Source organism: Aspergillus niger (genome assembly GCF_000002855.4).
Source record: "Aspergillus niger supercontig An04".
Classification (NCBI taxonomy): domain Eukaryota; kingdom Fungi; phylum Ascomycota; class Eurotiomycetes; order Eurotiales; family Aspergillaceae; genus Aspergillus; species Aspergillus niger.
Window position 1 is genome coordinate 1211617 of NT_166539.1, and position 15411 is coordinate 1227027.

The following is a 15411-nucleotide window of genomic DNA, read 5'->3' on the forward strand; positions in this document are numbered from 1 at the left end:
CCTATTAGTGATTAGTTTCTTCCTTCGTATTATCATCGGCCCAGCACATGCCTTCCCAGGTACACTCGCCTATCTAGAGACAAGTCTCGTCCTCCACTCTTTCACAATTGGGTTACTGGGTCAAGCCTGATACCCAACCTTCGTCTACTTACTATTCCCCCTCCCCTCCCTTACCACTTTTCCGTCTAACCTGACTGCCGCGGGAATACGTCAGCTAGCCTTCCACGTTCCTCTTTCGTTTTCTCCGCACTTGATTCACTATCTATACTTCCACTTTTTGTTAGCCCACTGCTTGCACTTGCCGCCCACAATTTGTATCGCGTGCGTACTGAGCCAACCTTCTGCATGGCTCTTTTCTCTATTATCTGCGTGTGCAACTAGAGCTCGCGCATCATTGAAAGGTCTTTTCCCATTCTTTTCATTTGTTTGCTCGATCGCCCTTCGTTTCCCCACCAATCTGTAGTTCTCCGATCAATGTCATGCTGACTCTGCGCTTCATCTAATCAGGCTGGCCTAAACGATCAGTTACGAATAGTCCTATCCTCCCTTAACGGTCTCCACGCAGAAGCCCCCGGCCCGGGTTACGGCCGCATCCTGCAACCATGTTGGAGGGTCTCGTCGCCAACTTGCTCAACCGCACCCTGGGCATGTACATCAAGAACTTTGATGGCAGGCAGTTGAACATCGGAATCTGGTCTGGCGATGTGAAGCTTCATAACCTGGAGCTTCGACGAGAGGCCCTCGATCAATTACGCCTGCCGCTCAACGTTGTAGAGGGACATGTCGGAGAGCTCACCCTGTCGATCCCCTGGTCAAATCTACGAGGGAAGCCAGTCAAAGTTGATATTGAAGATGTGTTTCTGCTTGCGGCTCCCAAGGAAGATCAGGACTACGACCCGGAGGAGGAGGAGCGGCGGGCGCATCACTTGAAGATGGAAAAGATTGAGAGCGCGGAAATGCTCAAGGAACGCAATACAGAGGGCATGAGCCAGGAAGAGCAGCGTCGGAACCAAAGTTTCACCCAGAGCCTGGTAACGGCCGTTGTCGACAACCTCCAGATATCCATCAAAAACGTGCATTTTCGCTACGAGGACTCGATTTCTTCGCCTGACCACCCCTTCGCCCTCGGTGTGACACTGAAAGAGCTCAGTGCAGTCAGCACCGACTCCGAGTGGAATCCCACCTTCATCCAGTCGACCTCCGGCACGACCCATAAACTGGCAATCCTCGGCGCCCTTGCAATCTACTGGAACACCGATGCAAACCTTCTGGGTACAGGTCGGGGTTCCGACATAGGCGCAGAAGCACAGGGAATTGGCCATGCGGAGTTAATCGAGAAGCTCAGGTCAGGCATTGATAGCGAAGAAAATGTTCAGTTCATGCTTCGGCCAGTCAGCGGACGTGCTGGTCTAGAAATGGACAAGTCTGGGGGGCATGATAGGGCAGCGATCAAAGCGAGATTGCTCTTTGATGAACTCAGTTTCGTCCTTGACGACCACCAGTATCGCGATGCGCTGATGCTCGTCGATCTCTTCCATTATTTCATCCGACACCAGGAATACAGGAAGTTCCAGCCAAAGTGCAGACCCAAGGAGGATCCCCGTGCTTGGCTGAGGTTTGCTGGGGAGGCTGTACTTAGCAAGATCCACGAACGGAATAGGCGTTGGACCTGGGATTACATCAAGGAACGACGAGATGATCGCATCGCCTACATTGACTTGTTCAAGAAGAAAAAGCGTGAAGAAACCTTGACAGGCGCAGACGCTGAAAACTACGAGCGCCTTCAAAGAAAGCTCAGCTACGAAGATATTCGTTTCTGGAGATCGCTGGCAAGGAATCAGCTAAGAAAGGAGAATGTAGGTGTCAAGAAGCCTGCGCAGCAGCAGACCTGGTCAGAATGGTTCTGGGGCAGCAAGAAGGAGGAATCCGAGGAAACTACCATGACCGAAGAACAGCGGCAGGAACTGTATAATGCTATTGACTGGGATGAGAAAAAGGCGATTGCGGACAGCGTTGACGTCCCAAGGGACTGGGTGAAGCTGCAGGTAAATGCTGGTCTGAGAGCTGGAAGCTTTACATTGAAACGTGACCCTCACGGCAAAGCGAACGAAATCATGCAGTTCGTGTTTGACAACTTCAGAGCCAAAGCCCTGCAGCGACCTGATTCCTTCTTCATCGATCTCAACCTTGGTGGCTTGCGAGTCTATGATGGTACAACCGAAGGGAGTCTTTTCCCGCAGATCGTCAAGGTCAAAGATTCATTGCCAGAACCGAAGAACCGCCTCTCCCAAGCTTCTGACAGTCAGCTGGAGTATGACGCTAGCGATGATGCTTCTGACTACAGGGACGGCTTGTTCCACTTGGAACTCGAGAAGAACCCTCTTGAAAGCGACGCCGATTCGGTCGTGAAGGTCAAAATGAAGAGTATTGAGGTCATCTACAATCCGAGGTTTATCGTCGAGGTTGTCAAGTTCTTCGAACCGCCAGAGAGACATATGGAGTCAATTGGAGCCCTCCTGGATACAGCAGGTGCCACCGTGGAAGGCATCCGACAGCAAACCCGAGCGGGCTTGGAGTTTGCTCTAGAGGAGCACAAGAAGGTTGACGCGCAGTTTGATATCCATGCGCCTCTGATTATTGTTCCTGAGAGTATTACGCAAGAGAGCTCACTCTGTTTAATTCTCGACGCTGGTCACATTAGTGTCAATAGCGAACTCGTTGATCGGCAGACAATGAGAGATCTTCAATCGAAGCAGAAGCGGCAGTACGAGGAAGGTGATTATAAGGAGCTCGAGCACCTTCTCTACGACAGATTTCTTATCAAGTTGGACTCTACTCAGGTCCTTATTGGACCCGGCATTGAAACCACCAAGGCGCAGTTAATTACGGATGTCCAGACCCGGAACTTGCACATCATTGACCGCATCAATGTTGATTTTGTCCTAGAAATGTGTATTGTGCCAAAGGTCACTGAGCTCACCAGAACTCGCATCTCCGGTCACCTTCCAGAACTGCATGCGTCAATGTCTGATGCTAAGTATAAAGGTCTCATGAAGCTGATCGACATTGCGATCCCCAGCTTCGACGATGGTAGCGCGCCGAGCAATACCGCCAATACGACGAAAGAAACCACTGCCTCTGGTAACAGGGCAAGATCTTCCTCGTTCCAACCGTCCATTCTGAGAGAGCTTCCAAATGTTGACGAAGACTCTGATGATGAGTCTAACGATGAACAGAGCAAGAGCGTTGACAAACCAACCAACATACATCGCCGGGACTTCGAATTCAAATTCACGGTCGGTCGCCTTCGTGGCTCATTATCTCGCTCCGATCCGAAGGATCCGCTCCGCGACCATTTGTTGGTTGAGCTGGTTGCCGAAGGGTTTGCGCTGGACTACTATATGCGGCCATTTGACATGGTTGCCGAAGTTGTGCTGAAATCTTTGAGTGTCGATGATTACATTGAAGAGAACCCAGTTCCAGAGTTCAAAAGGATACTATCCTCCAAGGGCTTCGATGCCGACGAAGACAAGGACCTTTTCCATCTAAAGTTCGTTCGAGTTAAGCCGGAGTCTCCTGTTTTCCAGTCGACGTACGAAGGTGTAGCGATGAACCTTGATATATCAGTTTCCACCATCAACCTTGTCGTAACGAGGAAGACACTCTTGACACTGCTTGACTTCGTTCTACTGACGTTTACGAACCCGGAACAGCCGAACAATCAGATTACTCAGTCAAGTGAGACGAACCAGGACACCAGCACTGTTCAGGAACAGCCTCAGCAAGGTGGAAAGATCCGCATCAAAGCCGACTTGAAAAGTATAGCTCTCATTCTCAATAATGATGGTGTTAGACTGGCTACTCTGAGTCTCAACACAGCCGACGTGGGCATCTCGCTCGTAGACAAAACTATGCTCATACAGTCTCGCATTGGTAGCTTGACTTTGATTGACGATGTCAATACAGGAGCTTCAGAGAACTCTGATCTTCGCCGGCTCTTAACCATTGAAGGCGAGAATTTTGCGGATTTCAAATATGAGACTTTTGATCCTGAGAGTACAACTTACCCGGGATATGACTCCGAAGTCTTCCTCCGATCAGGCTCGATGAAAATAAATTTCTTAGAAGAGCCTTATCGCAAGATAATCAATTTCCTGGTCAAGTTCGGCAAGATGCAGGCTATCTTCAACGCTGCCCGGCAAGCTGCAGCTAACCAGGCCAATCAGCTCCAAGAAAATGCCTCCAGAATGCGTTTTGATGTTGTGATTATGACTCCAATTTTGGTCTTCCCAGGCGCCATGAGGGAAGATCTTCCCCATGATACAGTGACTGCTCACCTGGGTGAGATCTACGCTAAGAATACCTTTGTCCCTCTCGATGAGAATGATAAAGATGGCCCTGCTGTCAACCTCATCTCCTCCGGAATCCGCAACATCCGTTTGACTTCAAAGTTCCACTACGACGAAGGCACCGCAGAGGAGCTGGAAATGATCCAGAAAGTCAACCTGGAATTCAGTATCTGCTACCTCGAGCATCAGCAAGACAATCCCCGACCGGACATGGAAGTTGAGGGGTCGCTGTCCCCCATTAACCTTAGAATATCGCAGAAACAGCTCAGATTCTTGTTGGATTTGTCAAAGAGGGTTCCCAGCGCATTCGCGACTGATACTGAACAACAAGAACTAGAGGCCTTGGAGTCACTTCCCTCATCCGTGACAGACCCCACTAGGGAAGCTGAAACTAGGGCAGTCCAGACTAGGCAAGCTCAAGAAACAGAAGCACCAGGAGCAAGCCCTAACGACGAGACGTGGGTCCGGCTTGATATGATCTTCAAGGTGGATAGTGTTGGACTGGAGCTCATCCTTGCGAACGACGATGCGCCAGTCGGTCGCTTGGAAGATGCTAGTCTATCCAAGTTCTCACTCAATGACACGCGTGTCAAGTTGCGCATGTTGACCGATGGCTCCCTGGAGTCTGAGCTTCTCATCCACTCACTCTCCATTCGCGATAGTCGGAATAAAGATACAAACAAATTCCGAAAGATCATGTCATTGATCAATAACGATGTCAAGCAACAGTTCATGGCCAGCGTCTCCATGACTCCAGGACCGAACAATCATCTTATTGCGATGCTGACCATCGACAGCCCACGAATAATACTTGCCCTGGACTACTTGTCAGCTTTGCAATCATTTGCCAATTCGGCTTTCGCTACAGAGGAGCCAGTTGTTGAAGAAGATGGCGATGAGTCACCCGACGAGTCGGAGCCAAGGACTAGTACTGCTGATAGCATTGAAGAGTCTACAATAACACCGTCAAGCGGAGGCGCTGCGCCTGCCGCTGACCGTCAGATGACTGTGTCATTCAGAGTCAACCTTGTCGATGCTCAAGTAATAACTATCGCGAACCCGGCCATTACGCATACAGAGGCCATCGTTCTTGGAACGAAGCAGATGCTGTTTTCGCATCAAAATGTCTCTACACTACAGATAAGCAAGGTGGGAATGTTTCTGTGCCGCATGGACAAGTTCGAAACAAGCAGGCTTCGAATTCTGGATGACTTTACCTTGGAAGTATCCGTGGACAGTCGCCCACAGGATAAGGGCTCCTCTTTAACCTCAATAAATGTCCATATCGAGCCGTTGGTTCTGCGTCTCTCTCTTCGCGATATTTTGATGGCGACACAGATTGTCAACAAGGCATCTGAGATGAGAGCTCAAGGAACACAATCTGTTGAAAATGAGGAACCGAAAAAGCTATCGGATGTTAAGAGCACAAGACCAATATCTTCTAGGAGACGATCCAGCGGCAGACAGACCTCGACAGCTATGGTCTCGAGGAATCAACGACACTCCAGTGCCACAGCCGACAACTCGGGCGGAGAGCTCGTTTCGCAACGCTCTGCCGTTCTGAAGCGGGAGGAGTTGAATGCTCAGGTTGATGGCGTCAGGGTAATCCTTATTGGAGACCTTCACGATCTTCCACTGCTCGATTGGAGTGTCAAGAAGTTCAACGTTGATATTCGTGACTGGTCGTCAACGCTCCATGCCGATACCAATTTCGAAACTTTTGTCAATGTGTATAACTTCTCCAAGTCCGCATGGGAACCCCTTATAGAGCCCTGGCAGCTAGGGTTCCACGTTGCGAGGGAGACTGCTCCTGAGATCCTTTCTATAGATGCCTACTCTCACAAGACGATGGAGCTTACAGTTACTTCGGCAACAATTGCCCTGGCATCAAAGTCTTTCCAGTTCCTATCAACGGATGAAGATGTTCTCTCCAAGCCAAGAGGTGCTGATGCGCCCTACCGAATTCGCAATTACACTGGCTTCGATCTGCATGTTTGGGCCGATGTCAGCGCTGACGAAGAGGGACCGGCTGCTAAACTGGCTGATGGCGAAGAATATCCTTGGCGATTCGAGGATTCTACTGCTATGCGTGAAACGCTTGCGCCAGAAGGCCATGCTGGGCTTGTTGGAGTCAAGCTCGAAGGAAGTGGTTTCGACAGCGTGAGCCGTATTCCCGTTGTTCGTGAAGGTGAGATCCTGTATGGCCTGAAGCCTAAGAAGGACGGCATTCTTCACCAACTGCTTGTGGAGGTCAAGCTGGGTACCGACAATGTCAAGTATATCACCTTCCGCTCGCCACTAGTTGTTGAGAACAGCACTCAAATACCTGTAGAGCTGGGCGTGTTCAACCCCAACGATGGCCATCTTTTGAAAATTGAGAAGATTCTTCCTGGTGATTCGCGACCTGCGCCTGTTGGAGCAGCGTACATGCACTCCCTCGTTATTCGGCCCGACCAAGGCTTCGGCTATGACTGGTCTCGTGAACAATTGCATTGGAAAGAGCTTTTGCGTCGGCCAACGCGGACAATCAAGTGCCTTAGTGAAGGCGGACAACAAGCTCCTCCTTTCTATTTCCAACTGCATGCTACTTACAACGCCCGAGATAAGCTAACAGGTATCTATCCTTACATGCGTATTCGGATCTTTGCTCCAGTCGAGATCCAAAACCTTCTTCCTTACGACTTCAAGTACCGCATCTATGACAAGAACACCAAAAAGGATTGGACGAACTTTTTGCGCAAAGGCGGCGTGAGCCCTGTTCATGTTGTTGAGCTGTCTCATCTATTACTCCTTAGCGTCGATCTGGAGGACACTGTCTTCAGGCAAAGCGACTTTGCAATCATCAATGGCAACTCCCAAGACTACAGAAGAGAGCACGTGCTTTCATTGAAAGATGAGCGAGGCATTCAACTTAGACTCAAGCTCCATTACTTCAACGTGCCCGACAGCGGTGGAGCTTTCAAAATTTCTGTCTACAGTCCGTATCTCATCTTGAATAAGACCGGACTTCCTATGGAAATTCAAAGCAAGGCATTCTTGCAGTCGGCGCGGTCGGCGGCAGGGCAGGGACTGATGGCTGATTCTAGGCATGGTGGCCGGTCGCTTCCTTACATGTACTCCTACCAGACAGATGACCAGAAGAACCGTTCCATGCTGAGAATCGGTGAATCTTCTTGGAGCAAGCCCCAGAGTTTTGAAGCCATTGGAAGCACATTCGAAGTCGTTCTTCCTGACAGGCATGGCCGATCCGAAATCCATACAGGTGTGTCTGTCGCCGAGGGCGAAGGCAAATACAAATTGACGAAGGTCGTGACCATTGCACCACGCTTCATCCTGAAGAACAAGCTAAACGAGGACATCCTGGTCCGGGAGCCTGGCTCGTCAAATGTCCTACAGATCAAGAGTGGGGAACTGACACCCCTACACTTCTTACGTCAAGTTGTGGACAAGCAGCTGTGCCTCTGCTTCCCAGGAGTGAACAATCAATGGTCATCGCCCTTCAACATTGCCGATATTGGAACCGTACATGTCAAGCTTGCCAAGGCTAATCAACGCCAGAGGCTCATCAAGGTTGATGTTATCATGGAGTGTGCAACTTTATTCATACACTTCAGCTTTGAGCCCCGCAACTGGCCTTTTTCGATGCGAAATGAGAGTGACATGGAATTCATTTTCTTCCAGGCTGTGAGTATATTACTTATGTCTCAAAACGTGCATTGCTAACGCGACCGTAGAACCCGAACCTTGAAGACGACGAAGAAGACAGGTCAAATGGCTGGCGACCCATTCGCTATCGCCTTCCTCCTCGCAGCATCATGCCCTATGCCTGGGACTATCCAGCCACCAAGAACAAGTCGCTTGTCTTGACATGCAAAGGGAAGGAAAGACATATCAAACTTGCTGAGATTGGCAACTTGATACCAATGAGGATCCCCCCAACCCAATATGGAGAGACTCAGAAGATTATTGATATCAACATTGTTGCAAATGGACCAACTCAGACTTTGGTCTTGTCGAACTTCAAGGCGTCGAAGAGTATTTACAAGCAAAAGGGACAAGCCTCGCAGAGCAGTTTGAGCACTGGCTTCGAAGTGAAAGAACTTGATTCGGATGTCAACTTCAAAGCCCAGCTTCGGCTTGGGGGCATTGGCATCTCCTTGATCAATCAGAACTTAAGGGAGTTGCTCTACCTAACATTCCGCGATATCGAAGTTAAGTTTAGGGAATCAAGAGTTTATCAGACTCTGAACACCACGATCAAGTGGATTCAAATTGACAATCAGCTGTATGGAGGCATCTTCCCGATTTTGCTGTATCCCAGTGTGGTTCCAAAAACTGGAAAGGAGATGGAAGCACACCCAATCTTCCACGCCATGGCTACGCGCGTCAAGGACGACTCTTATGGTGTTCTTTATATCAAATACGCCACGGTTCTTTTGCAGCAGATGACGCTGGAGCTTGATGAGGATTTCATTGCCGCAATGCTGGACTTTGTTAAGGTACCTGGTGCTTCGTGGTCTGAGCCGCACGAAGGGAAACTCTGCGATGAAGACTTGAACATTCCAGAGCCGCAGAACGAAGGTGCTGCTCAGGATGTGTACTTTGAACTCCTTCATCTGCAACCTATGCAGATTGACATCTCTTTCATGCGTACTGAGCGTGTGAACGCGGAAGATGCTCTGCAGCCGTCCAACCCACTCATGTTCTTTGTTCATGTCATGACAATGTCAATGGGAAATGTCAACGATGCCCCTGTACGGCTGAATGCACTGATGCTGGAGAATGCGCGTGTCTCCTTTGGACTGCTTGTCAGTAACATTCAGAGACACTACACGCAAGAATTCCTTCGCCAAGTGCATGTAGTCCTCGGCTCCGCTGACTTCTTGGGAAATCCAGTCGGGTTGTTCAACACTGTCAGCTCTGGTGTGGCGGATATTTTCTACGAACCATACCAGGGTCTGGTCATGACTGATAGGCCTCAGGAGCTGGGTTATGGTATCGCAAAGGGTGCTACAAGCTTCGTGAAGAAATCAGTCTTTGGGTTCTCCGACAGTATGGCCAAGCTTACTGGAAGTATGTCGAAGGGTTTGGCTGCTGCTACTCTTGATAAAGAATTCCAAGATCAGCGACGGATGTCAAAGTCTCGGAACCGGCCAAAGCACGCCTTATATGGTATCACAGCAGGTGGCAATGCATTTGCAACCAGCCTAGCAAGTGGGATCGGAGGACTTGCCCGTCATCCACTGCAGGGTGCTGAAAAAGAAGGTATTCAAGGATTCTTCAAGGGTGTTGGAAAGGGCGTTTTAGGTTTGGCGACGAAACCTGCAATAGGCGCCTTTGACCTTGCCTCAAGTAAGTTTATGATTTCTTTTCGAAGCAGAAACACATACTGACTCGGACTAGATTTGGCTGAGGGCGTGCGAAACACAACAACTGTATTCGATGCCGAGGGACTCGACCGTGTTCGCCTCACCCGCTTCATCGCCACTGATGGTATCGTGCGGCCCTACTCTCAGCGCGAAGCGTTAGGACAATTCTGGCTCAAGACAGCCGATGATGGGAAGTTTTTCAACGAGGATTACATCGCACACCTGGAACTTCCGGGCCGGGACATGCTGGTCATGTTGACATACGATCGGATTATTCTCGTGCGCACCAAGAAGCTCCGCACTGAATGGGACATGCGGTTGACGGACATCCAAACTATATCCAAGGAGCGTACGGGCATGAGCATCACCCTCAAGGGTGGTGCCAATGGCCCCTTCATCCCGGTCCAGGATGAGAGCTCCAGGAACTGGCTGTACCGGCAGATAGCAATTGGTGAGTGAACATACGGCCCAACAACTGCCATCAACTGATGCTAACATCTACTTAGCCGTCAACGCCTTCAATGAGAAATACAATTCTCGCGGCTAAATACAAAACATTTCCTCTTTTCCTTAACGATGTTATGTCGGCTGATGGTTGGGTAAAATTCCTTTTAAGGGTTGATTCAAAGTCCGATACGACATGAAATGGATGGTGAAAGGCAGAGGTTGTAATGATAACGCATTGCTATTATTCATCTTTTGGTCTCTTTCCCATGTTACAGCAAATTAAGCGAGTACCGTTCTATTCGCGCAGCTTGTCTTTCATTTCTAATGATGTTTGTTAATGTACATACATGCATTTATTACCTAGTCCGCTACGCCGTGGTCATTTCCTTAATCTCCTAATTGGATTTATTCAGCTGCAAGCTACAGCACAGATAACCGCATTAGCATTATAATATAGCCTCTCGTTTCACACAACAAGTCAATAAGCATAGGTAGTAGATAGTAGAGACACACAGAACCCAACCCCTATAGCACGCACTAGCCGAAACACATACATCCCATTATCATCATTCATACCACACCCCCACCCCTCCCACCTATTCAACCAAATCAAAATGACCCCCCAACGAAACATCCTGACACGGCAAAACCAGCCAACTACCCCCATTTCCACGCAATTGTGTCATAGTAATCTTCCCGCGACTCTGCTTCAACTCCTCCACGCCCCTATACCAAGGCATATTCGACTGATAGATCTGCTCCAGAAATTTCCACACATGATCGTCACCCGGGCAATTGAACGTCCACCATGCAAGATGGACTGGTTTCACGTCGGTGATATTCGCGCCATTATTCGTCTTCGAGTACTTTATAAACCCCTTGAAGAAGGTTATCATGTCGTCGCGAGTGGCCGCTGTTACAAGCCAGCAGTAGTAACTGGACCTTGCTTCGTTTGCTTGGATCATGTGAGAGTAGTAGGGGCCATCGTGGCGGGGGCAGTGGAATTGGGTAGCGTCGCCCATCGTAATCAGTATGATGTTATTGATGGATTTTGGATGGGAGGGTGTTGTAGGTATCTGATGAGAGATGATCTGAAAAGGTTTTTGTAGCTTCAAATTAGACTTCGAAAGGTAGGCAGGCAGTTGCTTGGGCATGTAAAGAAACACACAGTCGTTCGTTCAACTTTCAGCAGTAGTCTAGATTGTTTGGCGCTTTATCCATCTCACTTCTAGGCTATGTATGTACTTTGGGAAGGGTCATAGAATGACACTGGAGTGATTAGTTGGCTTCAGTGAGTCGTCACTGAATGATATATTTATGATAGATCCGCGCCATTTCCGTGGGATGATTACCCGAGGAGTCAACCCGTTGTACACTTTGAATCATAAATTTGGTCGGCGATGAAAGATATAACGTTAAGATTGTTGGTGATATATCGGGCTAATCCCTTCTCTAATTTCCCTTCTCTTAGTCTATAGGAATGCGATAAGCGTCTAGTTCGTACAGGAAGGTCTAAATAGTCACCTTGTCCTCGACGCAACTCGAAGGTCGTGCCGTTGTTATTATACATGGAACGTAGGAGCAGATCTTCTGGTCATACATGGGGAAGGAGTGGACTCCACATCTGAAGGGACGAGGTTGATGTGTTTAAAGAATGTTGTCTAGCCTTGTGGAGACGAAATTCCAATATGGTGTGAAAACCAGGAAATTAGTAGCTGGAAATCCGTTAAATATCACCCTCCGGGTATACTTCAGCTCCTTCTTCATGGAGAGGCCTCAATGGCACACTGGCACAGTTCGACAGAAGACTTGACTACTACTAATAGACTGTTTATGGGAAACCCATGCAAAGTGCAAGTTCGTGTGGAATTTGATGCACGCTATATGTACGTATGTAAATAATACAATTGTGCCAAATTCACCTGTATGCCTGCCACCCAGTCTTTGAACCAAGGCATTGAGATTAAACAAAAGAGACAAGGAGAAACGCGATCAGTAGACGCAAACAGACAATCACGGTGAATACGGAGACTGAGAAGAAAATCAAGATAGGAAAAAGTAAACGAACCAAAGAATTTGATTAGGTGATGGTCAGAATCTCGAGACCCCCCGTATCAATGAGGTAGAAAAAGAGATAAGTTGATGATGGTATTTGGGTTGTTTCTCGATACATATGACACATGAGGACGAGGAAGGATAAAACGCAAAGAAGGGGGCGTGCATATCAAAACATTCCTATGATGTTGTAGCTGTAACAGGCGATGATCGTAAAATAAAGGGGATAATCAGAGGTGAAAGGTCGCTTATTCCTGGACGGAGTTTCCGCTGGCCACTGTAGGTGGTAGCCGGGCCGTCTGTAAGGCTTCGGGCAATTTCAGCGGCGCTGCGGGAGCCGACTGCAGCTTGTCGAGCTTTTCGCCTCGCAGGACCTTCTCCATCTCCTCCTTTGTCAGTGTCTCGTATTCAATCAAAGCTTTGGTCAAGATTTCCAGCTCCTCCCGCTTTTCAGTCAGAATGTTGCTGGCGCGGACACGACCCTCTTCCACTAAACGACGGACTTCGGATTCAATCTCCTGCTTCGTCTCCGACGAGAGGCTGTCATAGTTGCTCGACAGGTCCACGTTTCCGAGCTTCTTAGAGTAGCCGAAACGGGTGACCAAAGTAAAGGCGGTTTCAGTGGCTTGTTGAATGTCCTGTTATTTGTCAGTAACCATGTCTTCTTGAGCTAATATGTTAGACTTACTGCAGAAATTCCACTGGTGACTTTGTCAGGGCCGAAAACAAGCTCCTCAGCAGCCTTACCGCCCATGGAGACGTCAATATCCGAAAGGTATTCGGTGTAGTTTCTCGACACCATATCCATCTCAGGCAAGAAGTGAGTCACACCCAAGGCCATGCCTCGGGGAACAATGGTGATCTTGTACAAGGGCGTAGAGGAAGGAGAGAAGTAAGCAACAAGAGCGTGGCCGGCCTCGTGGTAGGCAGTGAGGAGTTTATCCTTGTCCTGGATGATACGGCTGCGAGCCTCGGCACCCATCATGATCTTGTCCTTTGCCCAGTCAAAGTCCTTGGGGCCAACCTTGGTTTGCTTGTTACGGCTGGCATAGATGGCAGCTTGGTTAACAAGGTTCTCCAAATCAGCACCAGAGAAACCAGGGGTACCACGAGCAATGACACCAACATCAACATCCATGCTGACCTGGACGTCCTTCATGTGGTGACGGAGAATATCCATACGGCCACGAACGTCGGGAAGGCCAACAGTCACCTTGCGATCAAAGCGACCGGGACGTGTGAGAGCCTTATCCAGAAGTTGGGGGTAGTTGGTTGCGGCAATGATGATCACCCCGCTGCTTTGGGAGAAGCCGTCAAGTTCGGTAAGCAATTGGTTCAGGGTTTGCTTCACATAGGCGGCATCCCTTTCATTCCTCTTAGCACCAATGGCATCCAACTCATCAATGAAGATGATGGCAGGGGACTTGCTGCGGGCTTGGGTGAACAATTCACGAACGCGCTTGGCACCAACACCCACGTAAACCTCGTCGAATTCAGAGCCAGACATGTAGAAGAAGGGAACACCAGCCTCTCCAGCAACAGCACGAGCCAGCAAAGTCTTTCCGGTACCAGGAGGACCGACCAGGAGAACACCCTTGGGCAGCTTGCCACCAAGCGAAGAGAAGCGATCGGGGTTAGTGAGGAATTCGACGAGTTCCTGAAGTTCTTCCTTGGCCTCATCGCAACCATGCACATCACTGAAACGGACGGTCTGCTGCTGAGGCTGAGCTTCGCTGTTCTGCGGTCCCCTGATGTTCTTCAAAGCACCAGTCGTTTCAACCAAGATCGTGATCATGACCAGAGACAGATAAGCAAAGAAGGCGAAGTAGAACAAGAACTTGACCCATCTGAAGACAGCACTTCCTGTTGACTCCTCCACAACTACGTGCAGCGGATCTTCCTTGTTTCCAGTGCCAGTCTGCTTGACTGCCGTACCGTAGTGTGTAGAATTACCGAATTGTCCACCGTGAAACTGAGTTGCGACGGCCTGGCCGATGGCTTGCAGCCGCTCGGGGCTGACGGCCTGGCCGGACGCAGGGACCGCTACCGCAGAATCCACGCCACCAACGCGTTGCAAGGCTTTCATGTAGAGTTCGTCCGTGGCCGCATTCGTGGCGAAATGACCGCTTTTGTACCGTTCAACAACAATGGCAGGGTGGTTTGCACGGAGAAGGGCCTGGTAGAAAGCATTCTGAGCGTTTGCGCTGCTAGGGTTGTTGTTGGCAGTTTTCTCCTTCTGCGCCAATAGATTGTGAGAAGAACCACCGAACAGAAAACGCTGTTGCTGTAACCGGGAGAGACCTTGTACTTTGGGAGCGTGGCGAAGACGGTTGAAGGACATGGATATCGTGGAGTAGGAACGAGCAGAGGGAGAGGCAAGATGACGGTTAGCGAGAGACGGCGAGGTCCACATTGTGGTTCCTGCAAATAGGTTCAAGTTAGAGCAAGCTTCCCAAGGATATGACGAGAAATGTATACCATTGAGCAAGGAGCGAGACCATCCGCTTTGAGTGGTCTTGCTCAAGATGCTTGCCTTCAACGCCTCGGAGGACACAGTAGCCAGAAACTCCGGCAGCTGGACACTACTTGATCCCTATGTGTATGTATATCAGCGCACCAACTCCATCGTCATACGGCCGACTAGCGAGACATACCGTGGAGGTTGCTTCCGCAACCGCGCGTTGGGAGGGCTGAGGGGCGGCATATCCGGAGCGGGAGGCGTGTTCGACGTTATTTCGGGGCGCATTAAACAACCGTGTCATTGACGGCCAGAGATCTGAGGTCACGGCCGCAAGACCCTGCGGGGAGAGTCATTAGTTAGAGAAACCGAGTTCGAGCGTGGACAGATAGCAAGACTTACCGGCTTGGGGAAGGGGACTTGGAAGGCCATGGTTGTCCGAGCTAAAGCGGCACTTGGCCGCGACGTTGATGATAGTAACCCTTCGGCGCGATAGGGAGAGGGTGGGGCACAGTAACGATGACGATGAGATCAATCCTTAGTCAAGAAACATGCCATCCCCGACCACAACCAGACGACAGATTTGAGATGAAGAGAGGAAAGAAGAGAGGCCAAACCAATGACGATGCTTGGCTGGTCGTTGCTCGGCGGCGAAATTCGACTGCCGACCCGGTGCCCTGCCGGCTGCTGTCGCCCCCCGTAGCCACGCAGCCTGTGTGCCTCAGGCATGAAA

The 15411-nt window shown here is 49.7% G+C and overlaps 3 protein-coding genes across 3 annotated transcripts; 1 reads left to right on the forward strand and 2 right to left on the reverse strand.

The window, feature by feature from the left end:
• Positions 1-602: 602 nt before the first annotated feature.
• Positions 603-10265, forward strand: An04g04950 (uncharacterized protein; the record flags this gene model as incomplete). Its single annotated transcript, XM_001401822.3, has 4 exons — positions 603-8033; positions 8084-9701; positions 9753-10169; positions 10225-10265. The coding sequence occupies 4 exons, from the start codon at positions 603-605 to the stop codon at positions 10263-10265; spliced, it is 9507 nt and encodes a 3168-aa protein (XP_001401859.1).
• A 557-nt stretch (positions 10266-10822) lies between these two features.
• On the reverse strand, positions 10823-11187 carry An04g04960 (hypothetical protein; the record flags this gene model as incomplete). The annotated part of the gene is made up of 2 exons (XM_059747507.1): positions 10823-10891; positions 10942-11187. 2 exons carry the CDS (start codon positions 11185-11187, stop codon positions 10823-10825), a joined length of 315 nt encoding a protein of 104 aa, XP_059600568.1.
• A 1281-nt stretch (positions 11188-12468) lies between these two features.
• Positions 12469-15110, reverse strand: An04g04970 (uncharacterized protein; the record flags this gene model as incomplete). Its single annotated transcript, XM_001401824.3, has 5 exons — positions 12469-12858; positions 12909-14641; positions 14699-14813; positions 14875-15018; positions 15081-15110. The coding sequence occupies 5 exons, from the start codon at positions 15108-15110 to the stop codon at positions 12469-12471; spliced, it is 2412 nt and encodes an 803-aa protein (XP_001401861.1).
• Between the last annotated feature and the right edge of the window lie 301 nt (positions 15111-15411).